This window comes from Dendrobates tinctorius, unplaced genomic scaffold (assembly GCF_039654945.1).
Source record: "Dendrobates tinctorius isolate UK_male_01 unplaced genomic scaffold, ASM3965494v1 ptg000219l, whole genome shotgun sequence".
In the NCBI taxonomy this organism is placed as follows: Eukaryota; Metazoa; Chordata; class Amphibia; order Anura; family Dendrobatidae; genus Dendrobates; species Dendrobates tinctorius.
The window spans coordinates 3,509,559-3,537,400 of NW_027361886.1; the positions used below are offsets into that span (position 1 = coordinate 3,509,559).

Here is a 27,842-nt window from a genome sequence, read left to right on the forward strand (position 1 = left end):
GACTATTGTAATGTGCACTGGACTGGAATGGGGCACTAGAGTGCATTGCTATGTGGTTGACTACATAGCAGTGTCCTCTGTTATCAGCCATGCCAGCGTTGTGAGAAGGATGGCTGTTACCTTTATTGGGGGGGGGAGACCAGAAAGTGTTCTGCTGCAGTGATTACTGCTACATGTCCCATAGCTGATCTGTGGCCCTCGGTCACTGGGCCCCTGACACGTAGCTTAGCAGGCATGCTGTTAGTTCCCAGTCAGAAGTTACCTGATGGAGGTGATGGGGTGTGAGAGCCATCACGGATATAGATGGTATCGCACCCGCTCTGCTCCCAGGTGGTGAGCAGTGCTATTGGTACAGTAATACATAGTCTTCAACAAAATGGCGCCGAAGATCGCAGTATGTGCGCACGCCAGCCATAGGGATAATGGCCGGCACGTGCCCACTGCTATGCTGACATTGTAGAATTCTTCAATAAAATGGTGCCAGAGTCGGCATATGTCTGTACCGTTTACCACGATTTCCAGCACCATTTTATTGAAGACACTGTCTGTGAATTCACATGCATAGTGTCTTCAATAAAATGGCACCGTAGTGCGGTATGCGCACGCCCTGACTCCTGCGCCACACTGCGCAGGCGCCGATTATCCCGGCTTCAGACAGAAGGACGCATCCAGCGTTATATATTAGCTACTCTATTAGGAATGTAAGATTTCTGTATAATAATGTAATCTATAACAAAATGTAATATCTCCTGTATAATAATAATCTCATACACAGTGGGGAAAATAAGTATTTGATACACTGCCGATTTTGCAAGTTTTCCCACCGACTAAGAATGGAGAGGTCTGTAGTTTTTATTGTAGGTACACCTCAACTCTTGAGAGACAGAATCTAAAAATAAAACCAGAAGATCACATTGAATGATTTTTACTAAATTAAATTGTATTTTATTGCATGAAATAAGTATTTGATCACCTTCCAACCAGCAGGAATTCTGGCTCTCCCAGACCTGTTAGTTTAAGAAGTCCTCCTACTCTGCACTCATTACCTGTATTAATTGCACCTGTTTGAACTCGATACCCGTGTAAAATACACTTGTCCACACACTAAGTCACGCTCCAACCACTTCACCATGGCCAAGACCAAAGAGCTGATTAAGGATACCAGGGACAGAACCAACAATTCTTAGAAAGTGGAAACAGAAGATGACTGACAATCTTCCTTGTTCTGAGGCTCCATGCAAGCTCTCACTTCTTGGAGTAAGGATGATTCTGAGAAAGGTCAGGAATCAGCCCAGAACTACACGGGAGGACCTGGTCAATGACGTGAAGAGACATGGGACCACAGTCGCAAACATTACCATTAGTGACACACTACGCCGTCATGGATTAATATCCTGCAGGGCATGAAAGGTCCCCTTACTCATGCCAGCACATGTTCAGGCCCGTTTGAAGTTCGCCAGTAACCATCTGGATGATCCAGAGGAGGCATGAGAGAAGGTTATGTGGTCAGATGAGACCAAAATAGAACTTTTTGGTATCAACTCCACTCACCATGTCCAGAGGAAGAAGAAGGATGAGTACGACCCCAAGAACACCGTCCCAACCGTGAAGCATGGTGGGGAAAACATCATACTTTAGGGGTGCATTTCTGCAAAGGGGACAGAACGACTGCACCGTATTGAAGGGAGGATGGATGGGATCATGTATCACAAGATTTTGGCCAACACTCTTCTTCCCTCAGTAAGAACATTGAAGGTGGCCCATGGTTGGGTCTTCCAGCATGACAATAACCCAAAACACACAGCCAGAGCAGCTGAGTAAGAAGCATTTCAAGGTCCTGGCGTGGCCTAGCCAATCTCTATACCTGAAACCAGTAGAGAATCTTTGGAGAGAGCTGAAACGCAATGTTTCCCAGCAACAGCCATGAAACCTGAAAGACCTGGAGAAGATCTGTATGGAGGAGTGGGCCAAAATCCCTGCTGCAGTGTGTGCAAATTTGGTCATGATCTACTGGAAACGTCTGACCGCTGTGATTTCAAACAAAGGTTTCAGTTCCAAATATTAAATTCTGTTTTTCTATTGTATCAAATACTTATTTCATACAATAAAATTCCAAATTATTATGTAAAAATCATACAATGTGATTTTATGTATTTTTAGATTCTGTCTCTCACAGTTGAAGCATACCTACAATAAAAATTACAGACCTCTCCATTCTTTGTTGGAAAACTTGAAAAATCGGCAGTGTATCACATACTTATTTTCTCCACTGTATATGTAAGATCTCCTGTATAATAATAATCTCATATACAGGTGCATCTCACTAAATTACGATATCATCAAAAAGTTAATTTATTTCAGTTCTTCAATAAAAAAAGTGAAACTCATATATTAGATAGTCATAACAAACCGAGTGATCTATTTCAAGTGTTTATTTCTGTTAATTTTGATGACTACGGTATATAGATGACTCTAATGACTCAATATACGAGTTTCACTTTTTGTTTTGAAGAACTGAAATAAATTAATTTTTGGTGATATTCTAATTTAGTGAGAAGCACCTGTATAAGGGATGTAAGATCTCCTGTATAATAATCTCATATGTAACATCCCATGTATAATAATAATCTCCTATATACGGAATGCAAGATCCCCTGTATAATAACCTCCTATATAAGGAATGTAAGCTCTCCTGTATAATAATAATCTATATAAGGAATGTAAGATCTCCTGTATAATAATAATCTCATATATAAGGAATGTAAGATCCCCTGTATAATAATAATCTCATATATAAGGAATGTAAGATCCCCTGTATAATAATAATCTCCTATATAAGGAATGTAAGATCTCCTGTATAATAATAATCTCCTATATAAGGAATGTAAGATCTCCTGTATAATAATAATCTCCTATATAAGGAATGTAAGATCCCCTGTATAATAATAATCTCCTATATAAGGAATGTAAGATCTCCTGTATAATAATAATCTCCTATATAAGGAATGTAAGATCTCCTGTATAATAATAATCTCATATATAAGGAATGTAAGATTCCCTGTATAATAATAATCTCCTATATAAGGAATGTAAGATCCCCTGTATAATAATAATCTCATATATAAGGAATGTAAGATTCCCTGTATAATAATAATCTCCTATATAAGGAATGTAAGATCCCCTGTATAATAATAATCTCATATATAAGGAATGTAAGATTCCCTGTATAATAATAATCTTCTATATAAGGAATGTAAGATCTCCTGTATAATAATAATCATATACAGTGGGGCAAAAAAGTATTTAGTCAGTCAGCAATAGTGCAAGTTCCACCACTTAAAAAGATGAGAGGCGTCTGTAATTTACATCATAGGTAGACCTCAACTATGGGAGACAAACTGAGAAAAAAAAATCCAGAAAATCACATTGTCTGTTTTTTTTTCATTTTATTTGCATATTATGGTGGAAAATAAGTATTTGGTCAGAAACAAGCAATCAAGATTTCTGGCTCTCACAGACCTGTAACTTCTTCTTTAAGAGTCTCCTCTTTCCTCCACTCATTACCTGTAGCAATGGCACCTGTTTAAACTTGTTATCAGTATAAAAAGACACCTGTGCACACCCTCAAACAGTCTGACTCCAAACTCCACTATGGTGAAGACCAAAGAGCTGTCAAAGGACACCAGAAACAAAATTGTAGCCCTGCACCATGCTGGGAAGACTGAATCTGCAATAGCCAACCAGCTTGGAGTGAAGAAATCAACTGTGGGAGCAATAATTAGAAAATGGAAGACATACAAGACCACTGATAATCTCCCTCGATCTGGTGCTCCACGCAAAATCCCACCCCGTGGGGTCAGAATGATCACAAGAACGGTGAGCAAAAATTTCAGAACCACGCGGGGGGACCTAGTGAATGAACTGCAGAGAGCTGGGACCAATGTAACAAGGCCTACCATAAGTAACACACTACGCCACCATGGACTCAGATCCTGCAGTGCCAGACGTGTCCCACTGCTTAAGCCTGTACATGTCCGGGCCCGTCTGAAGTTTGCTAGAGAGCATTTGGATGATCCAGAGGAGTTTTGGGAGAATGTCCTATGGTCTGATGAAACCAAACTGGAACTGTTTGGTAGAAACACAACTTGTCGTGTTTGGAGGAAAAAGAATACTGAGTTGCATCCATCAAACACCATACCTACTGTAAAGCATGGTGGTGGAAACATCATGCTTTGGGGCTGTTTCTCTGCAAAGGGGCCAGGACGACTGATCCGGGTACATGAAAGAATGAATGGGGCCATGTATCGTGAGATTTTGAGTGCAAACCTCCTTCCATCAGCAAGGGCATTGAAGATGAAACGTGGCTGGGTCTTTCAACATGACAATGATCCAAAGCACACCGCCAGGGCAACGAAGGAGTGGCTTCGTAAGAAGCATTTCAAGGTCCTGGAGTGGCCTAGCCAGTCTCCAGATCTCAACCCTATAGAAAACCTTTGGAGGGAGTTGAAAGTCCGTGTTGCCAAGCGAAAAGCCAAAAACATCACTGCTCTAGAGGAGATCTGCATGGAGGAATGGGCCAACATACCAACAACAGTGTGTGGCAACCTTGTGAAGACTTACAGAAAACGTTTGACCTCTGTCATTGCCAACAAAGGATATATCACAAAGTATTGAGATGAAATTTTGTTTCTGACCAAATACTTATTTTCCACCATAATATGCAAATAAAATGAAAAAAAAAACAGACAATGTGATTTTCTGGATTTTTTTTTCTCAGTTTGTCTCCCATAGTTGAGGTCTACCTATGATGTAAATTACAGACGCCTCTCATCTTTTTAAGTGGTGGAACTTGCACTATTGCTGACTGACTAAATACTTTTTTGCCCCACTGTATAAGGAATGTAAGATCCCCTGTATAATAATAATCTCATATATAAGGAATATAAGATTCCCTGTATAATAATAATCTCATATATAAGGAATGTAAGATCCCCTGTATAATAATAATCTCATATATAAGGAATGTAACATCCCCTGTATAATAATAACCTCCTATATAAGGAATGTAAGATCTCCTGTATAATCTGTATAATAATAATCTCATATATAAGGAATGTAAGATCTCCTGTATAATAATAAGCTCATATATAAGGAATGTAAGATCCCCTGTATAATAATAATCGCCTATATAAGGAATGTAAGATCCCCTGTATAATAATAATCTCATATATAAGGAATGTAAGATCCCCTGTATAATAATAACCTCCTATATAAGGAATGTAAGATCCCCTGTATAATAATAATCTCATATATAAGGAATTTAAGATCCCCTGTATAATAATAATAATCTCATATATAAGGAATGTAAGATCCCCTGTATAATAATAATCTCATATATAAGGAATGTAAGATCCCCTGTATAATAATAATCTCATATATAAAGAATGTAACATCCCCTGTATAATAATAACCTCCTATATAAGGAATGTAAGATCCCCCTGTATAATAATATCTCACAGCATAAGGCCTCTTTCACACGTCCGTATATTTCCGGCACCGGAAAAACCGGTACCGGAGAGATCTGTGTGTCCTTGTGTGTACGACGTGTGGCAACCGTGTGCCACCCATGTGCTGCATCAACACTACTGTAAGCGCTGTTCCCCAGCGGCTGGTGCTGAAGACGGCTCTCATTCTCCCCTGCTCTGCCGGCGAGCAGAGGAGAATGATGAGCGTTATATTAAAGTCCGAATGACAGCAGGTGGGGGCTGTGGAATACCCCGATCATCCACACCTACTGTCACTGTTATTAGGGACAGCAGGTGTTGGATGATGAGGGTAACAGTCCCAAAACACCGAAAAAAAAAAAAAAAAACAGTGCCTGCACATTTGACTCCCCAGCCACACCCTTGAGGTGGAAATATGGTGAGTAAGAGCTCCTGTATAATATTAATCTCATATATAAGGAATTTAAATCCCCTGTATAATAATAATCTACAGTAATCTATAAGGAATGTAAGATCCCCTGTATAATAATCTAATCTGAAAGCCATGTATAATTTCTTATTTTCCAGCAATGGCAGATCCTGCATCCTGCCCGACTATTGATGAGAGCATAGTCATCCTAAATTTATATCCTGACTCCCAGAATGACTCCGACACAGAGGAAGAGGCCACCCAGCTTAATAGTAAGAAATATATGCAAATATAACAGGTGGTATTGAGCCATATAAAAAACTACTAGTACTTTGTTTAATACATGGCCAAAAGCAAAGAAATAATGCCAGGGTTTCCAGCATTAGGAATAAGGGTCTATTTTACTTCTAGAATTAGTGCCATGCCTTGGCATGTGTCAAGTAATACAGCTCAGCTGCATTCCATTCTGGGGGCTGAAGTGCAATACCAGACACAACACATGAAAAATTGTACCGTGTGCTGTCTGTAATTAAAGGGAATCTGTCATCAATTTTTTTGCCTATCAGCTATGGCCACCGGCATCAGGGGCTTATCTACAGCATTCTGTAATGCCTACAGCATTACAGAATGCTATAGATAAGCCCCCGATGTTACCTGAAAGAGAAGAATAATGAGTTAGATTATACTCACCCAGGGGCGGTCCGGGTCCGGAGGGAGTCGTGGTCCGGTCTGGCACCTCCCATCTTGCAGCGATGACATGCGTCCTCTTCATTCCTAGCCGTCGCGGCTCAGGCATAGGCGCACTGCTCTGCTCTGTTGAGGGCAGAGCAGATTACTGCAGTGCGCAGGCGCCGGAAGAGGTCCTGCGCACTGCAGGACTCTGCTCTGCTCTCAACAGGGCAGAGCAATGTGCCTGCGCCGGAGCCGCGACGGCCAGGAATGAAGAGGACGTCATCGCTGCAAGATGGGAGGCGCCGGACCGGACCGCAACTCCTTCCGGACCCGAACCGGATCCGGACCGCCCCTGGGTGAGTATAATCTAACTCATTATGCTTCTCTTTCAGTTAACATCGGGGGCTTATCTACAGCATTACAGAATGCTGTAGATAAGCCCCTGATGCCGGTGGCCACAGCTGATAGGCAAAAAAATTGATGACAGATTCCCTTTAACATTGTAATGTATAGGAGAAGCTATATCGTTTATTTTTTTAATACAAGAAAAATCACTCATGAAACACTGATGGTAAAAACTTACACTCAGATCGAAAACACAGAAATAATTATGTACGCTTTATGCATTCCTGAAGAATCATTGCTGACTGCATTAGCCGTTAGTATAAGGCCAGGATCACACATGTGAGAAATACAGGCGAGTCTCACATGTTAATACCCGGCACTGCTGCTGGCGCTCAGGAGCGGAGCGTGCGGCTGCATAGCAATACATGGAGCCACACGCTCCGCTCCTGAGTGCCGGCGGCAGTGCCGGGTATTAACATGTGAGACTCGGCTGTATTCCTCACATGTGTGATCCCAGCCTAAGGGTAAGATGTCACACAAAGACTTTACACAAAGGTTTTCAAACCTCTCTTTTATTCTGAACATATGGGCAAACCTTACTATAATTTTACATTCATACTATCTGTAATTGGTCAGTATTTTACATCAGTATCTGTAAGCCAACATCAGGAGTGGGTGATAAATCCAGAAGTGGTGACGTGTTTCTATCATACTTTTCCTCTGATTGTTCCACTCCTGATTTAGACTTATAAATACTGATGTAGAATACTGAACGTGTGACTGTGAACGTGGCCTAAAAAGAACAAATTCACCTGTTTACCTACCTGACTTCCATCATGTTGGCCCGGCCCTCCTTTGCTATCCCCTACTTTTTTTCCAACGTCAGCGGGTGATGCTGGAGCCAGTAAGCGACTGTAGCTGTTATGGTTGCCACTGTGGTCACTGATTAGCGCAGCAGTCACGCACTGGCAACAGTGAAACCGTAAAGGAGCATGATAGAGAATCGGTCAGTGAGTATTTGGTCTTGTTATAGCAAGCTTGCTTCCTATATGTACAGTAAAAGAATGGGTTGAGAAAACAGTTTGATAAACTGGGAGATTGGGCAAGTACATGGCAGATTATATGTAAGTAATCTAGACAAGGTTCAGTGGTGTGCAGCTATACCATTAAATTAGTAGAGAGGATGAAATCACGTTTAATGCACTGCATGGTGGTAAATGAGAAGCCTTTTTTTCCCCCAAAATGTTTTTTTTATTGTTCCTACGCATTTAGTATATATTATTTAAATGTATTTATTATTATTAGTATATACTATTATTTGATTGGAGGTTTTTCTTAAAGTGGCATTACACCTTAGCTGTTGGATGAAAGTTCATTTGCATTGCCAAGGAGCCTTACAACAATTCATTAAGATATAAAACTAAACATTTATTTAAGCCTTGATTAAAGACAAAAACACAGACACAGAAACAACTGTGTCACCTACTATAACCCTGCAAAGGGGTCCTGATATCAAACTGCCTAACAGCGGAGGTTGGCACCCTAAACATAATCGAGATTGGCGCCCCCGCTCAACGACGGCTGTACCCGGCTGGTTATATTTCTGCATACGTGTGCACATACATTTGTGGCCAAAAGTATTGACACCCCTGCAATTCTGTCAGATAATACTCAGTTTTTTCCTACAAATGATTGCAAACATAAATGAAAAAACACAAAAGAGAATGAAGCAAAAAGCAAAACATTGAGCATTTCACACAAAACTCCAAAAATGGGCCAGACAAAAGTATTGGCACCCTCAGCCTAATACTTGGTTGCACAACCTTTAGCCAAAATAACTGAGACCAACCGCTTCCGGTAACCATCAATGAGTTTCTTACAATGCTCTGCTGGAATTTTAGACCATTCTTCTTTGGCAAACTGCTCCAGGTCCCTGATATTTGAAGGGTGCCTTCTCCAAACTGCCATTTTTAGATCTCTCCACAGGTGTTCTATGGGATTCAGGTCTGGACTCATTGCTGGCCACCTTAGAAGTCTCCAGTGCTTTCTCTCAAACCATTTTCTAGTGCTTTTTGAAGTGTTTTGGGTCATTGTCCTGCTGGAAGACCCATGACCTCTGAGGGAGACCCAGCTTTCTCACACTGGGTCCTACATTATGCTGCAAAATTTGTTGGTAGTCTTCAGATTTCATAATGCCATGCACACGGTCAAGCAGTCCAGTGCCAGAGGCAGCAAAGCAACCCCAAAACATCAGGGAACCTCTGCCATGTTTGACTGTAGGGACCGTGTTCTTTTCTTTGAATGCCTCTTTTTTTCTCTTGTAAACTCTGTTGATGCCTTTGCCCAAAAAGCTCTACTTTTGTCTCATCTGACCAGAGAACATTCTTCCAAAACGTTTTAGGCTTTTTCAGGTAAGTTTTGGCAAACTCCAGCCTGGCTTTTTTATGTCTCGAGGTAAGAAGTGGGGTCTTCCTGTTCCTGGGTCTCCTACCATACAGTCCCTTTTCATTCAGACGCCGACGGATAGAACGGGTTGACACTGTTGTACTCTGACTGCAGGGCAGCTTGAACTTGTTTGGATGTTAGTCGAGGTTCTTTATCCAACATCCGCACAATCTTGCGTTGAAATCTCTTGTCAATTTTTCTTTTTCGTCCACATCTAGGGAGGTTAGCCACAGTGCCATGGGCTTTAAACTTCTTGATGACACTGCGCACGGTAGACACAGGAACATTCAGGTCTTTGGAGATGGACTTGTAGCCTTGATGTTATGAATGAGTCACCGAGGAGGAAAAAACAAAAAGCAAGCTAAGCCCAGAAAACCGCAGAGGTTGGTAACTAGCGGATTGCAGACCCCTGATCCTATCCACGCAACTAGCAGTAGCCGTGGAGCGTGCCTACGGTGGTCCTAGACGCTTTGTCACGGCCGGAGAACTAAATAAGCCTAAAGAAAGAAAGGGAAAATCTAAACTGTCTCAGATCAGACCCCAAAGCAATAGACAGCCCCCAACATGTATTGTCGGTGAAACAAGATGAAAACACAAAAACAGATAGAAAGATAGGCTGAGCAAACGATGGGGCCCTCACCAACTAGAAAGGACAGGAAAGAAATGCTGCTGTCTGCAATCACGCAAAAAACCCTGCCAAAATGTCCAACACGTCTGATAGAAAAAAGCCCTGAAGTTGCTAGACTTCAATTCCCTATATCAGCACTCAGGTATATTCTGAAGACAGAGCAAAAGAGATCAACTGATCAGAGACAAAATAGGGATTCAGCCCAGTCCCAGCCGGGGCTGGCTGAACACAAAAACTAAGTAAACCAGACAAAAACTCATATGAACAATAGCAGAGCAAACTTAGCTTTAAGAAGGCAGGAACCAAACTGGAAACCAGGAGCCACAGTCAGGAAAAATCACCAGCCAGAAACTAGGTAGTCGGCTGCCTTAAATCCAATCAGAAACTAAGGATATCCAATCGCAGTCCTCTTCCTCAGGTGGCTCGTCTCTGCCATTTAGATCAGCTTCATTACCTCCCTTCACCAACAGAGGGAGGCCAGATAGAGAACTCACTACTCCTCTGTCAGCACAGCCAGCTCCATAACCCTCACCAGAAGCCAGAGGCAAACCCGAAAATGAGCTCACAACACTTGAGATTGCTCATGCTTCCTCACAATTTGGTTTCTCAAGTCGTCAGACAATTCTTTGGTCTTCTTTCTTTTCTCCATGCTCAATGTGGTACACACAAGGACACAGGACAGAGGTTGAGTCAACTTTAATCCATGTCAACTGGCTGCAAGTGTGATTTAGTTATTGCCAGCACCTGTTAGGTGCCACAGGTAAGTTACAGGTGCTGTTAATTACACAAAGTAGAGAAGCATCACATGATTTTTCGAACAGTGCCAATACTTTTGTCCACCCTCTTTTTTATGTTTGGTGTGGAATTATATCCAATTTGGCTTTAGGACAATTCTTTTTGTGTTTTTTCATTTAAGACAAATTAAATGAAGATAATAATACCAAAGAATTTGTGTTTGCAATCATTTTCAGGAAGAAACTGAGTATTATCTGACAGAATTGCAGGGTGTCAATACTTTTGGCCACAACTGTAGCCTTAGTGTGTGAGCACAAAGTGTATATCATCCTGGACAGTGGCCTGAAATCTTCTCGGAGTTACTCAGAAATGTTGTTTTTTAAAATGTTAAACCTGATATGTGTAGCTATTGTATTTGATCTGAATACTGCGTTCTCTCCTCATAGTTGGCCCATTGAAATATTCCACAACCCTAACCAACAGGCAACGAGGAAACATGGTATCCGTATTACCAGCAACTTTGGACTGTGAGTTACAAATCTAATGCTTATTTGTCCCATGGTAGAGACTGTTCTGTAGATTGGTGGCACCGAATTAGAACGACAAGGCTGCTATCTTGTAGAGCCACCATCATATTTGTCAGTGCATTGTACCTATTATTTCTGCTCAACTGCACTCGCGTCCATGGAGCTGAGCTGCAATATCACACGTATTCTGTGCCCAAATGTGCAGAATACAGACTACTTGCAATACCGCACACAACCTTTGAAGAGTTGTGGAGCAGTATTTGGAAGTGAACGGCCATGTTTTTCTAATCCTAAACTGCAGCAGAATATAGAAATAAATGACAGAACAATACAGAAAGAGATATAACCAGTAGCCATAGACCCACAGTCAGAACACTGCTGGTTATGATCATACACTGGTGAATATCAACCCTTTAGTATTTGGATTTCTGCATAAATAGAATCAAAAGTGTAAATTAAAATATGTTTTATATTCTAAGAGTTTTATTCTTTTACTTGTACATCACGTTCTACTCAGGCTGTGTGCCCACGTAGCGTTTTTTTAAGTGTTTCTGCAGCGCTTTTAGACCAGCGATTCTGCTGCAGAAATGCTTAAGAAAAGCATCCAATTGATTTTTAATGAAAAACACACATGTTGTGCCAATGGTGCGTTTTTAACCGCTGCGGAAACGCTTAGCGATTAAAAACGCAGCATGTACATTAATTTTGCGGAATCGCACACGATTCAGCATACCATCAATTATATGGGCTAAAACGCTTGACAAACGCTTACAAAAGCACGTCAAAAACCGCATGCATTTTCCCGGGAGCAGGGTGTGCAATTCTGCTCAGGTTTATTCTGCTTCAGAATCGCTACGTGGTCACATAGCCTCAATGTTGTTTTTAATAAAGCATCTTTATTGAAGTTTTCCAACAGTTTTTACATGAACATATTACCCACTTCAGGTAATCACAGAAAATTAAGAACAACTGGGTTGGGGGAGAATGGGACATGGAAAGACCAAATTAAATTAAAAACAAAATTTCCCATTCTACAAAAAGAAAAAAAAAATGGGGACAAAACATATAGTCATCACCACTGTACTGTCTAGAAAGAAAACATCTCCTTTTGGAGCTTCTAGCCGTGCAATCATTATTATTTCTCATGGGATAAACATGGATCATATCCTCTTTATTAAATCAAGCCCAATCTATATCTCACTAATTCCCTTGACGGGAGCGCTGGTTCATCCATCCAGGCAGCCCAAAGCTGTTTAAATTTATTAATATTGCCTTTTTTTGTACACACCTTTTTCCAAACTTATAAACCAGTTTATTTTGTTGATATATTCCTTTTTTGTTGGGTTCTCAGTAGCTGTTTTACCCAGCTTAGTTGTCTGTAGATCTTCTACATACCCCAGCACACAAACTAAGGGCGTAGTTTCCAATGCTACCTTAAACACTCATGTGATTATTCTTAGTACTTTCCTCCAGTATCCATCCAGTTTAGGACTTGACCACAGCATATGAAGTAGAGTAACCGGCCCCACCCCACACCTAGGACAGAATGCGTCTGCTCTGGCCCCATTCTTAGGGTCCCGTCACATTTAGCGATGCACCAGCAATCCCGACCACGATATGACTCGGTCAGGATCACTGGTGCATCGCTAAGTGGTCGCTAGTGAGCTGCCAAACAGGCAGATCTCACCAGCGACGTAGCAGCGGTCGGCAGTTGTTACTTACCTGTCAGACATGGCGATGAAGACGTCCTCCCACCCGCATCCACGCATCGCTCGTCGGCGCCAGCAGGAAGCGACCGACGAGAAACGGTCCAGGACAATCTCGCGTGATCAGCGATAGACAGCGGGGGAGCCGGTCGGAGGTAAGTATCACACATAGCGATATTGCTAGCAATGTCGCTGCTGCGTTACAAAATCGGTGACGCTTTAGCGATATCGCTTAGTGTGACGGGGCCTTTACACACAAACTCCGATGTTCTATACACCTTATGTATTAGATAAAGTTGAGAAAGTCTATGCACTTCACTAAGAGAGAGATGAGGTACCCTTTCCAATATCTCTATACACTGACCTTCTATTGGGCCGATCTTTGCCTCCCATCTCTCTTTACTATGAATTGGGTGTTTGCTTAGCACTAATGTTAAATGTTAATAAAGATCTACAGTGGGGAAAAAAAGTATTTAGTCAGTCAGCAATAGTGCAAGTTCCACCACTTAAAAAGATGAGAGGCGTCTGTAATTTACATCATAGGTAGACCTCAACTATGGGAGACAAACTGAGAAAAAAAAATCCAGAAAATCACATTGTCTGTTTTTTTTTTCATTTTATTTGCATATTATGGTGGAAAATAAGTATTTGGTCAGAAACAAAATTTCATCTCAATACTTTGTGATATATCCTTTGTTGGCAATGACAGAGGTCAAACGTTTTCTGTAAGTCTTCACAAGGTTGCCACACAATGTTGTTGGTATGTTGTCCCATTCCTCCATGCAGATCTCTTCTAGAGCAGTGATGTTTTTGGCTTTTCGCTTGGCAACACGGACTTTCAACTCCCTCCAAAGGTTTTCTATAGGGTTGAGATCTGGAGACTGGCTAGGCCACTCCAGGACCTTGAAATGCTTCTTACGAAGCCACTCCTTCGTTGCCCTGGCGGTGTGCTTTGGATCATTGTCATGTTGAAAGACCCAGCCACGTTTCATCTTCAATGCCCTTGCTGATGGAAGGAGGTTTGCACTCAAAATCTCACGATACATGGCCCCATTCATTCTTTCATGTACCCGGATCAGTCGTCCTGGCCCCTTTGCAGAGAAACAGCCCCAAAGCATGATGTTTCCACCACCATGCTTTACAGTAGGTATGGTGTTTGATGGATGCAACTCAGTATTCTTTTTCCTCCAAACACGACAAGTTGTGTTTCTACCAAACAGTTCCAGTTTGGTTTCATCAGACCATAGGACATTCTCCCAAAACTCCTCTGGATCATCCAAATGCTCTCTAGCAAACTTCAGACGGGCCCGGACATGTACAGGCTTAAGCAGTGGGACACGTCTGGCACTGCAAGATCTGAGTCCATGGTGGCGTAGTGTGTTACTTATGGTAGGCCTTGTTACATTGGTCCCAGCTCTCTGCAGTTCATTCACTAGGTCCCCCCGCGTGGTTCTGGGATTTTTGCTCACCGTTCTTGTGATCATTCTGACCCCACGGGGTGGGATTTTGCATGGAGCACCAGATCGAGGGAGATTATCAGTGGTCTTGTATGTCTTCCATTTTCTAATTATTGCTCCCACAGTTGATTTCTTCTCTCCAAGCTGGTTGGCTATTGCAGATTCAGTCTTCCCAGCCTGGTGCAGGGCTACAATTTTGTTTCTGGTGTCCTTTGACAGCTCTTTGGTCTTCACCATAGTGGAGTTTGGAGTCAGACTGTTTGAGGGTGTGCACAGGTGTCTTTTTATGCTGATAACAAGTTTAAACAGGTGCCATTACTACAGGTAATGAGTGGAGGAAAGAGGAGACTCTTAAAGAAGAAGTTACAGGTCTGTGAGAGCCAGAAATCTTGATTGCTTGTTTCTGACCAAATACTTATTTTCCACCATAATATGCAAATAAAATGAAAAAAAAACAGACAATGTGATTTTCTGGATTTTTTTTTCTCAGTTTGTCTCCCACAGTTGAGGTCTACCTATGATGTAAATTACAGACGCCTCTCATCTTTTTAAGTGGTGGAACTTGCACTATTGCTGACTGACTAAATACTTTTTTTCCCCACTGTATATAGCCGCAATATTATCCCAGATGAAGTATTTGATCTACTAATTAACTGTATTTATGTATTTGGTACATAGTATTTATGTATTTGGTACATAGACTTTCAAACCACTCTCCGTAAAGTCCGCATTGAACGTGTGACGTAGCTGGAAGTAATTATAAAAGTCCTTTGGATTAAAATCAAACTCCTCCTGTAATTGTGCATAAGATTTGAGTACATTATTTAATAGCAGCTGAGATACCCTGCCCACCTCCCTCTCCCTCCACTTCCCAAAACCCACCAAACTTCTCAGATTAACTAACCATGGGGTGTCCCATATTGATGTAAATTGTGAGCAACTCTCTCTTTGTTACAGTTCTCTTATTTTCCACCATATGTTATGCATTAGCAATAATGTAGAAACTTTTTTTGGAGAAGATTTGAATTTGTTACTCTCTAGTGCTTCATATAAAGAACAACTATTTATCCCCCCACTGCAAGAGATCCTTTAACAAAATTTTACCTGTGTCCTCCCATCCTCTAAAATATTGAGCCTGTGCTGCCAAGAAATAGACCCACGGGTTAGGAACCGCTAACCCCCCCCACCGTCTGATTTGTCCCTCTGCAGAGTTTCCAATTTAATACGAGCCGTTCCGCCCCTCCAAAGCAGAGATCTAAACACCCCTTCTATAGCCCGAAAGAAACTAAAAGGGATCCATGTAGGTGAATTGTGAAGAAGATATATCATTTTAATTACTTTGGCTCTCCCCACAACTGATAAAGGAAGTTTAGACCAAGCATCACTTGTCCATGTAAACTTAGTGAGGATTGGGGCTAAATTTAGTTTTTCATAATCTAGCGGGCTACGAGAGACCAAATATTTAAATATTGATACCTGTTGCAGTCCAGAGCGACGTGGATTGCAGTCCAGAGCTGTCCGACTTGTTGCAGTCCAGAGCGACCTGACCCCCCCCTCTCATCTAATGACATCAGCACCGATTTAGACCAGTTAATCACCAGCCCAGGATAGGTCCCAAAAGACTGGATCACCGCGATTGCTGTCACCAGAGACTTAGACGCATTAGCTATAAAGAGTAAAATGTAATTAGCATAAAGGGCAATTTTATCTTCCAGCCCCCCTCTTCTAAACCTATCTATGCCAGAATGTTTCCGTAGCAGAATCGCCAGGGGCTCAACCACCAATGCGAAAAGCAAAGGTGACAAAGGACAACCTTGTCTAGTACCTCACACCAATGCCAATGCTTCTGATAAGGAACCATTCACCTTTATCCTGGCTGTAGGATTGGTATATAAGATTTTTATCGAATTTATAAATTCCGCCTCCAATCAAAATTCTTGTAAAACTGACCACAGGAATCCCCACTCCACGCTGTCAAAAGCTTTGGCCGCGTTTAAGGAGCAAATGACTCTATCCCCTGAGTTATAAACTGGCATCTGCAGATTCAAATATAGACGTCTTATGTTAGTTGCCATCGACCTTCCTGGCATAAACCCGGACTGATCTTGATTAACAATAGAAGAAATAACCCTGGTAAGACTATTGGCTAGAACCTTAGCTATTATCTTTACATCCGTATTGTAAAGGGAAATGGGCCTATACGAGTCAGGTTGTAGGGGATCCTTATCTTTTTTAGGTGTCACTAATATAATGGCTTCCTGCATAGCTTTAGGTAATGAATGTGATTTAATGGCTTCCTGAAACATATTTAAAAGTTTAGGTAACATTATACCCCCTGTGGTGTAGTAACCACTGTGTCTGCTAGGGGGTGCTGTGTGGCTGTCCCAGGAGAAAGGATGAATGGCAGAATACTGAATGGCCATTATGTATCTCATAGTGGATGGCTTTTAGATGGAGACTTATGTGTTGATCAGCAGTGATACTGCTGAGGTGCTGCTTTAATGTGACAGGGAAAAGCCTCCAGGTAACTAGGGAGATGGGCGGGCCAGTTACCTACAAACCCACCCAGGGGGTGTGTTTAAAGAACACTGTTGTAAAGTGTGTAAATGCTTGAAGGACCTGTGATGAGGTCAGAGTCATGTGACCCAGTGGGCGTGGCTATAAACCATATAATGTGGCCAGGGTAGGTCACATGAGGTGAATGTTGGGACCCGATTGGTCCAGTGTGGACGGTCCCGCTGAGATGGGGCTTCCTGCCTAACAGCCAGTGAAGTGGCTGTGGTGAATGGCTGCACGTGTCTGAGAGTTCCCAGAGGAGGGAATGAACGTCTGCAGTAAGCTGAAGCAGCCATGAGGAAACCCGGATGTGGGTGAGATAAGTGAGGCTAAGAGAGCCTGTATGCCGGACATTGTACAACCTGTGTGAACAGAGGGTTTACAGAGTGAAACTCTGCCATGGACGCTCTGCTGTTAATATGCTGTTTCCAGTTGCTGCTGTGGGTTTATGACATTGAATAAACCGCATGGACTATGCTTAGCTTATGGAAAATCTGTGCCGGATCTGATTTTGTGGCTGCTGAGCGAGTATCCCCTACCCGAATGACAGCGCTACCTCACACCCCATATTTTTTATACAACTCAATGGGGGTCCCATCAGAGCCCAGGGATTTATTATTTGCCATGTCTGCCACCGCACCCTCTAACTCCTCCAACGTGATTGGCTTATGCAAGCACAAACTCCTGCATCTGGGATTGTGTCCCAGTTGCCCTGGATTTATAGAACGTTTTAAATTGTTTTAATATTTTTGGGGTTTCATACATCATCTCCTCAGTCTCATCCCTCAGTGCCACAATATATGTTGTCCCCCTCTGTGCATCTGCTATTAATGCTAGGACATGTTCCGCTTTTTCGCCTTCATCAAAGTTAGATTGTTTTTGACATGATCTCTTAACTTTAGCTAATTCTAATACATGTGAATTGTAAGCATCTTGAGCAACCTTCATATCAAGAAGATGCCTTCTTTCTCCACTTGAGGCAAAAAGTTGTTCCGTGTCCTGAACCCTCAATCTAAGGAATTCCCTGAACTGTCTGTTCTTTAACTTTTCTCTGCTCACTGCCTGAATAAGAGCCCCATAAGACAAACCTTCATTGCATCCCACAAAGTATCCCATGACTATGTTCCGGAGTTATATGAGAAATAATCCTTGATGGACTGTTCTATCAAATGACCATCAATCATCTGCAACCAAAATGCATTAAAACTCCTCAGTTTTGGCAGAGATATACTATTGGAAAATTGATAATTTCACCAACAATGGTGAGTGATCTGACAATAATCTAGGGAGGTATTCTATTGATTCTAATTGTTGGAATATTGGGTCCGTACCCAAAGCCAAATCTATATGAGACATTGTATTATGTGAACTTGAGAAACAAGAAAACTGCTTAATATCAGGATGTCTCAACCTCCATAAATCATTAAGCGAAAGTTCAGACAGAAGTTCCCCAAATTTCGAGGCTGAATTATATTTCCCACCCTCCCAGAGCATGAACCCTGACTCATTCTATCCAACCATCGATTTATAACATTATTAACATCTCCCAACATTAGGATTGGCAGCATCAGTAAAGTATTTACCGCTGACATAACCTCCCTCGTTACTGAATTGTTGTATGGGGGAGGTACAGTGCCTTGCGAAAGTATTCTGCTCCCTGGAACTTTTCAACCTTTTCCCACATATCATGCTTCAAACATAAAGATACCAAATATAAATTTTTGGTGAAGAATCAACAACAAGTGGGACGCATTTGTGAAGTTGAACGAAATTTATTGGTTATTTTAAATTTTTGGTGAAACTGAAAAGTGGGGCGTGCAATATTATTCGGCCCCTTTACTCTCAGTGCAGCAAACTCACTCCAGAAGTTCATTGTGGATCTCTGAATGATCCAGTGTTGTCCTAAATGACTAATGATGATAAATATAATCCATCTGTGTGTAATCAAGTCTCCAAATAAATGCACCTGCTTTGTGATAGTCTCAGGGTTCTGTTTGATGCACAGAAAGCATCATGAAGACCAAGGAACACAACAGGCAGGTCTGTGATACTGTTGTGGAGAAGTTTAAAGCCGGATTTGGATACAAAATGATTTCCAAAACTTTAAACATCCCAAGGAGCACTGTGCAAGCATCATATTGAAATGGAAGGAGTATCATACCACTGCAAATCTACCAAGACCTGGCCATCCCTCTAAACTTTCATCTCAAACAAGGAGAAGACTGATCAGAGATGCAGCCAAGAGACCCATGATCACTCTGGATGAACTGCAGACTTCTACAGCTGAGGTGGGACTGTCTGTCCATAGGACAACAATCAGTCGTACACTGCACAAATCTGGCCTTTGGAAGAGTAGCAAGAAGAAAGCCATTTCTCAAAGATATCCATAAAAAGTGTTATTTAAAGTCTGCAACAAGTCACCTGGGAGTCACACCAAACATGTGGAAGAAGGTGCTCTGGTCAGATGAAACGAAAATTGAACTTTTTGGCAGTTTGGCATCAAGGCAACACAACTCATCACCCTGAACACACCATCCCCACTGTCAAACATGGTGGTGACAGCATCATGGTTTGGGCCTGCTTTTCTTCAGCAGGGACAGGAAAGATGGTTAAAATTGATGGGAAGATTGATGGAGCCAAACACAGGACCATTCTTGAAGAAAACCTGTTGGAGTCTGCAAAAGACCGGAGACTGGGACGGAGATTTGTCTTCCAACAAAACAATGATCCCAAACATAAAGCAAAATCTACAATGGAATGGTTCACAAATAAACGTATCCAGGTGTTAGAATGGCCAAGTCAAAGTCCAGACCTGAATCCAATTGAGAATCTGTGGAAAGAGCTGAAAACTGCTGTTCACAAACGATCTCCATCCAACCTCACTGAGCTCGAGCTGTTTGCCAAGGAAGAATGGGCAAGAATTTCAGTCTCTCGATGTACAAAACTGAGAGAGACACACCCCAAGCGACTTGCAGCTGTAATCGCAGCAAAAGATGGCGCAACAAAGTATTAAGTTAAAGGGGCTGAATAATATTGCACGCCCCACTTTCCAGTTTTTGAATTTCCACAAAAATTTAAAATAACCAATAAATTTCGTTCAACTTCACAATTGTGTCCCACTTGTTGATTCTTCACCAAAAATTTACATTTGGTTTCTTTATGTTTGAAGCATGATATGTGGGAAGAGGTTGAAAAGTTCCAAGGGGTCGAATACTTTTGCAAGGCACTGTATATACATTGAGATAAGTATATATTCCTGAAACACAGAAAAACAGTAAAACAAACATATAAATATACTCTGCTGTAAAAAAAATAACAGTAAACAGCAAGTGCTAGTAAAAAGATGATAACAAGACAGGGTATTTGGTTGATACGTTTTTTGCAAAAAATGTATACTAAGCCGCTCTACCAAACGTCAAGGTATACCCATCAGAGCAGTCCCTAACTGATGTATTTAAAAACCTGATCATGTGTATAGTACCTGTATGGGCAGGATACAGGCAGGTAATGTCCAATGTGGACACGCTATGGAAGATGGCTTTGTTTTACTGTGTTTTTCTGTGTTTCAGTCTTTAAAGTCATCAATATGTTGTGACCGGACAACCCCGTTAATGATGTCTCTTGACTCTCCTTAGCCCTATCAGTACAGCAACTCGCAGCCCAAGGGGAGTTAACCCAATTAAAAGAATATCTGCAAAAAGGTAAGTTGTGTAATCTAATCACATGTGTACAGTTTATATAAACAGACTCCTTTCCTAATAAATCGTTTGATTTCTATGTAGATGATACATTTTTAAACCGGCCAGATGAGCGAGGCTTTACTCCTTTAATGTGGGCCGCTGCTTTTGGTGAGATAGAGACTGTCCGGTACCTACTGGAAATGGTAAATATAAGAAGTTTCTATTGCTTATTTTCTAGGAAGATATAATGCAAATACAAACCTATTACATGTGTTCTCTGGGGAAAATGTAAAGTTTACCAGTGGTTTATTAACCCCTTCACTACCACACTACCAAGGGTGGTTTGCACGTTAACTCCCGGGCCAATTTTTACAATTCTGACCATTGTCCCTTTATGAGGTAATAACTCTGAAACGCTTCCATGGATCCCGGTGATTCTGACATTGTTTTCTCGTGACATATTGTACTTCATGTTAGTGGTAAAATTTCATTCAAATAACTTGTGTTTATTTGTGAAAAAACAGAAATTTGGTGAAAATTTTGAAAATTTTGCAATTTTCCAACTTTGAATTTTTATGCTCTTAAATCACAGAGATATGGCACACAAAAAACTTAATAAGTAACATTTCCCACATGTTTATTTTACATCTGCACAATTTTGGAACCAAAATTTATTTTGTTAGGAAGTTATAAGGGTTAAAAGTTGACCAGCGATTTCTAATTTTTGCAACACCATTTTATTTTTACGGACCACATCACATTTGAAGCCACTTTGAGGGGTCTATATGATAGAAAATACCCAAAAGTGACACCATTCTAAAAACTGCACCCCTTAAGGTGCTCAAAACCACATTCAAGAAGTTTATTAACCCTTCAGGTGCTTCAAAGGAATTTTTTGAATATTTAAAAAACAAAAAATGAACATTGAACTTTTTTACACAAAAAAAATACTTCTGGTTCAATTTTTTTTATTTTACCAAGGGTAACAGGAGAAATTGGACTGAAAAAGTTATTGTGCAATTTGTCCTGAGTACGCTGATACCTGATATGGGGGGGGGGGGAGCCACTGTTTCGGTGCATGGCAGAGCTCAGAAGGGAAGGAGCGCCGTTTGACTTTTTCAATGCAAAATTGGCTGGAATTCAGATTGGACGCCATGTCACGTTTGGAAAGCCCCTGATGTACCTAAACAGTGGAAACCCCCCACAAGTGACCCCATTTTGGAGACTAGACCCCCCCAAGGAACTTATCTAGATATGTGGTGAGATCTTTGAACCCCCAAGGGCTTCACAGAAGTTTATAACGTACAGCCGTACAATTAAAAAATCATACTTTTTCCACAAAAATGATCTTTTCACCCTTAATTCTTATTTTTCCAAGGGTAACAGGATCCTAAAAGTTATTGTGCAATTTGTCCTGAGTACACTGATACCCCATTTGTGGGTGTATACGACTATTTGGGCGCATGGCAGAGCTCGGAAGGGAAGCAGCGCCATTTGATGTTTTTGGCTGGAATTGCGATCGGACACCATGTCGCGTTTGGAAAGCCCCTGATGTACCAAAACAGTGGAAACCCCCACAAATGACACCATTTTGGAAACTAGACCCCCCAAGGAACTTATCTAGATGTGTGGTGAGAACTTTGAACCCCCAAGGGCTTCACAGAAGCTTATAACGTACAGCCGTACAATTAAAAAATCTTATTTTTTCCTAAAAATGATCTTTTCACCCTCAATTCTTATTTTTCCAAGGGTAACAGGACCCTAAAAGTTATTGTCCAATTTGTCCTGAGTACGCTGATACCCCATATGTGGGTGTAAACGACTATTTGGGCGCATGGCAGAGCTCGGAAGGGAAGCAGCGCCATTAGATGTTTTTGGCTGGAATTGAGATCGGACACCATGTACCAAAACAGTGAAAACCCCCCACAAATGACACCATTTTGGAAACTAGACCACCTAAGGAACTTATCTAGATGTGTGGTGAGCACTTTGAACCCCCAAGGGCTTCACAGAAGTTTATAATGCCCGGGCGTGAAAATAAAAAAATCGTATTTTTTCCACAAACACGATCATTTAGTCCCCAATTTTTTTATTTTCCCAAGGGTACCAGGAGAAATTGGACCCCAAAAGTTGTTGTCCAATTTGTCCTGAGTACGCTGATACCTCATATGTGGGAGAAAACTACTGTATGGGCACACGTCGGGGCTCGGAAGGGAAGTAGTGACGTTTTGGAATGCAGACTTTGATGGAATGGTCTGCGGGTGTCATGTGCGTTTGGAGAGCCTCTGATGTGCCTAAACTATTCAAACTCGCCACAAGTGACCCCATTTTGGAAACTAGACCGGCGTGAAAATAAAAAAATCATATTTTTTTCCACAAAAATGATATTTTTGCCACCAATTTATTTTCCTAAGGGTAACAGGAGAAATTGGACCCCAAAAGTTGTTTTGCAATTTGTCCTGAGTAGGCTGATACCCCATATGTGGGGGTAAAACACTGTTTGGGCGCATGGCAGAGCTTGGAAGAGAAGGAGCACCATTTGACTTTTTCAACGCACAATTGGCTGGAATTGAGATCTGATGCCATGTTGCGTTTGGCGAGCACCTGATGTGCCCAAACAGTGGAAACCCCCCAATTCTAACTCCAACCCTAACCCCAACACACCCCTAACCCTAATCTCAGCCCTAACGGGAAAATGGAAATAAATAAATTTTTTTAATTTTATTATTTTTCCCTAAATAAGGGGGTGATAACGGAGGGGGTTTGATTTACTATTTATGGCGGTTTTTATATTTGGCAGCTGTCACATGCTAAAAGACGCTTTTTATTGTAAAAATAGTTTTTGCATCACCACATATTGAGAGCTATAATTTTTCCATATTTTGACCCACTGAGTCATGTGAGGTCTTGTTTTTTGCAGGACGAGATGACGTTTTTATTGGTATCATTTTCGGGCACGTGACATCTTTTGATTGCTTTTTATTCCGATTTTTGGGACGCAGAATGAACAAAAACCAGAGTTTCATGAATTTCTTTTGGGGGGTGCGTTTACACCGTTCCGCGTGCGGTAAAATTGATAAAGCGCTTTTATTCTTCGGGTCAGTACGGTTACAGCGATACCTCATTTATGTCTTTTTTTATGTTTTAGCGCTTTTTTGCAATGAAAACAATTTTATATAAAAAATAATTATTTTTGCATCGCTTTATTCTGTGAGCTATAACTTTTTAATTTTTTCACTTATGACGCTGTGTGGCAGCTCGTTTTTTGCGGGACAAGATGATGTTTTCAACGGTATCATGGATATTTATATGCATCTTTTTGATCGTGCGTTGTTGCACTTTTTGTTCGGCGGTATAATAAATCATTATTTTTTGCTTTGTTTTTTATTTTTTAAGGGGTTTGCTAAAGGGGTTAACTAATGGGACAGTTTTATAGGGCGGGTCGTTACAGACGCGGCGATACCAAATATGTGTACTTTTATTGTTTTTTTCTTTATTTCCAAAAAATGAATTTATTAGGGAATATTTTTTTTTTTTTAATTTATTTAGCGATTTTTTTTTTTTAAATTATTTTTACACTTTTTTTTTAAACTTTATTACATTGTCCCAGGTGGGACATCACTGTCCTGTGACAGATCGCTGCGACAGATCAGCAATCTGTCACACAGGCAGTGCTGCAGGCTTCCTCCTTGCCTGCGCTTTGCAGGCATGAGAAACCCAGCTCCCTGCAGGCCCCCGAAGGTCCTCGTCGCCATATTGGATCCGGGGACCTGCAGGGAAGGAGCCCCCCCGCAGCAGCGCTGCACATTGCACTGCTGTGGGGGGCTCAGGGAAGCACGGAGGGAGCCCCCTCCCTGACGATGCTTCCCTTTAATCCCCGGTACACCGTGATCAGTTTGATCGCGGTGTGCCAGGGGTTAACGTGTCAGGGGCGGTCCATGACCGCCCCTGACACATTGTGCCGGGTGTCAGCTGTGATAATCAGCTGACACCCGGCTGCGATCAGCTGCGCTCACCACGTGGGCGCCGCTGATCGCTATGACGTAATATTCCGTCCATGGGAATTAGGTCCCAGATCACATGGATGGAATATTACGTCCATTGTAGGAAAGGGGTTAAAAAATACAATGCCCTCTCCTCAATCCAGTGCCAGCCTCTCCATTGCCTGCTATAAAACTGGAAGTCACTGTTCGAGTAGCAGCACCACTGTGGCCACAGTTAGGTGACTTAGTGTGTCATTGCCGCAGCGGTGATATCTCCCTTCCAGTGTAAACAGTCCTTGGAGGGGGCTGCACTGGATCCAAGTAAGTGCTGGCAGGTTAGTATAGCTTTGTGAGTGTTTTTTTTTTTTTTTTAAATATACCTAGCCACTGGTAAAATCTAAGTTTTGCCCAGACAACTTTAAAGAGGACCTTTCACCAAATTTTTCATGATGAACTGGACACATGATGTAATAATGGCTGCAGGGCAGACTGTATACAAAAGAAGTTCATTTTTTTCTCATTAATGTACACTCTTCACCCCATCTTGACTGAAAAAAACAGAAATGTAGAAATTTTTGCAAATTTATTAAAAAAGAAAAACTGAAGTATCACATGGTCATAAGTGTTCAGACCTTTTGCTCAGCATTGAGTAGAAGCACCCTTTTGAGCTAGTACAGCCATGAGTCTTCTTGGGAATGATGCAACAAGTTTTTCACGCCTGGATTTGGGGGATCCTCTGCCATTCTTCCTTGCAGATCCTCTCCAGTTCCGCCAGGTTGGATGGTGAACGCTTGTGGGCAGCCATTTTCAGGTCTCTCCAGAGATGCTCAATTGGGTTTAGGTCAGGGCTCTGGCTGGGCCAGTCAAGAATGGTCACAAGTTGTTCTGAAGCCACTCCTTTGTTATTTCAGCTGTGTGCTTAGGGTCATTGTCTTGTTGGAAGGTGAACCTTCTGCCAATTCTGAGGTCCAGAGGACTCTGGAAGAGGTTTTCATCCAGGATATCTTTGTACTTGGCCACATTCATGTTTCCTTCAATTGCAACCAGTTTTCCTGTCCCTGCAGCTGAAAAACACCCCCATAGCATGATGCTGCCACCACCATGTTTCACTGTTTGGATTGTGTTGGGCAGGTGATGAGCAGTGCCTGGTTTTCTCCACACATACTGCTTAGAATTATCACCAAAAAGTTCTATCTTCGTCTCATCAGACCAGAGAAACTTATTTCTCATAGTCTGGGAGTCCTTCATGTGTTTTTAGCACACTTTATGCGGGCTTTCATATGTCTGGACTGAGGAGAGGCTTCCGTCGGCCCACTTTGCCATAAAGGCCCGACTGTTGGAAGGCTACAGTGATAGTTGACGTTGTGGAGCTTTCTCCCATCTCGCTACTGCAATAAGTACACACCCCCTATAATAGCAACTCATACAGAGAGAAGTACAGGCCCTAGTGATAGCAACTCATGCAGTAAGAAATACAGGCCCCCCAATGATAGCATCTCCTACAGTAACAAGTACACACCCCCAGTGATAGCAACTCATACAGGGAGAATAAGTACATGTCCCCAATGATAGAACTCATACAGGGAGGAGAAGTACACGCCCCTAGTGACAACAACTCATACAGGGAGAAGTACATGCTCCCAGTGATAGCAACTCATACAGAGAGAAGAAGTACACGCCCCCAGTGATAGCAGCTCATACAGAGAGAAGTACATGCCCCTAGTGATAGCAACTCATACAGGGAGAAGAAGTACACGCCCCTAGTGACAGCAACTCATACAGGGAGTAGAAGTACACGCTCCCAGTGATAGCAACTCATACAGAGAGAAGGAATACACGCCCCCAGTGATAGCTCATACAGAGAGAAGTACATGCCCCTAGTGATAGCAACTCATACAGGGAGAAGAACACACCCCTAGTGACAGCAACTCATACAGGGAGAAGAATTACACGCCCCCAGTGATAGCAACTCATACAGAGAGAAGAAGTACATACCCCCCCCAGTGATAGCAACTCAAACAGAGAGAAGAAGTACATGCCCCCAGTGATAGCAACTCATACAGGGAGAAGAAGTACATACCCCCCCAGTGATAGCAACTCAAACAGAGAGAAGAAGTACATGCCCCCAGTGATAGCATCTCATACAGGGAGAAGAAGTACATGCCCCCAGTGATAGCAACTCATACAGAGAGAAGAAGTACATGCCCCCAGTGATAGCAACTCGTACAGGGAGAAGGAGTACACGCCCCCAGTGATAGCAGCTCATACAGAGAGAAGTACATGCCCCTAGTGATAGCAACTCATACAGGGAGAAGAAGTACACGCTCCCAGTGATAGCAACTCATACAGAGAGAAGGAATACACGCCCCCAGTGATAGCAGCTCATACAGAGAGAAGTACATGCCCCTAGTGATAGCAACTCATACAGGGAGAAGAACACACCCCTAGTGACAGCAACTCATACAGGGAGAAGAATTACACGCCCCCAGTGATAGCAACTCATACAGAGAGAAGAAGTACATACCCCCCCCAGTGATAGCAACTCAAACAGAGAGAAGAAGTACATGCCCCCAGTGATAGCAACTCATACAGGGAGAAGAAGTACATGCCCCAGTGATAGCAACTCATACAGGGAGAAGGAGTACACGCCCCCAGTGATAGCAGCTCATACAGAGAGAAGTACATGCCCCTAGTGATAGCAACTCATACAGGGAGAAGAAGTACACGCCCCTAGTGACAGCAACTCATACAGGGAGTAGAAGTACACGCTCCCAGTGATAGTAACTCATACAGAGAGAAGGAATACACGCCCCCAGTGATAGCAGCTCATACAGAGAGAAGTACATGCCCCTAGTGATTGCAACTCATACAGGGAGAAGAACACACCCCTAGTGACAGCAACTCATACAGGGAGAAGAATTACACGCCCCCAGTGATAGCAACTCATACAGAGAGAAGAAGTACATACCCCCCCCAGTGATAGCAACTCAAACAGAGAGAAGAAGTACATGCCCCCAGTGATAGCAACTCATACAGGGAGAAGAAGTACACGCTCCCAGTGAGAAGTATCTAATAACGCCCACTTGGACTTAACTAAAGTTAACTCCTAGAGAGAAATTGCACAACTTTTCATTATACTATGTATGGCTAAGCTTTATGCTCTGAATCCAAAAAACTTCGCCATAGTCTAAGGCT

At 42.1% G+C, this 27,842-nt stretch overlaps 1 protein-coding gene across 2 annotated transcripts in view; it reads left to right on the forward strand.

Annotated features, from left to right (window-relative positions):
• RFXANK (regulatory factor X associated ankyrin containing protein) overlaps positions 1–27,842 on the forward strand; it is a 75,427-nt gene that overhangs the window by 37,936 nt on the left and 9,649 nt on the right. For both annotated transcript variants that reach the window (XM_073555123.1, XM_073555122.1), the window contains exons 3-6: positions 6,072–6,185; positions 11,185–11,265; positions 20,620–20,685; positions 20,767–20,867. In XM_073555123.1, the coding sequence (XP_073411224.1) occupies positions 6,072–6,185; positions 11,185–11,265; positions 20,620–20,685; positions 20,767–20,867 (362 nt within the window). The remainder of the gene's footprint in view (positions 1–6,071; positions 6,186–11,184; positions 11,266–20,619; positions 20,686–20,766; positions 20,868–27,842) is intronic.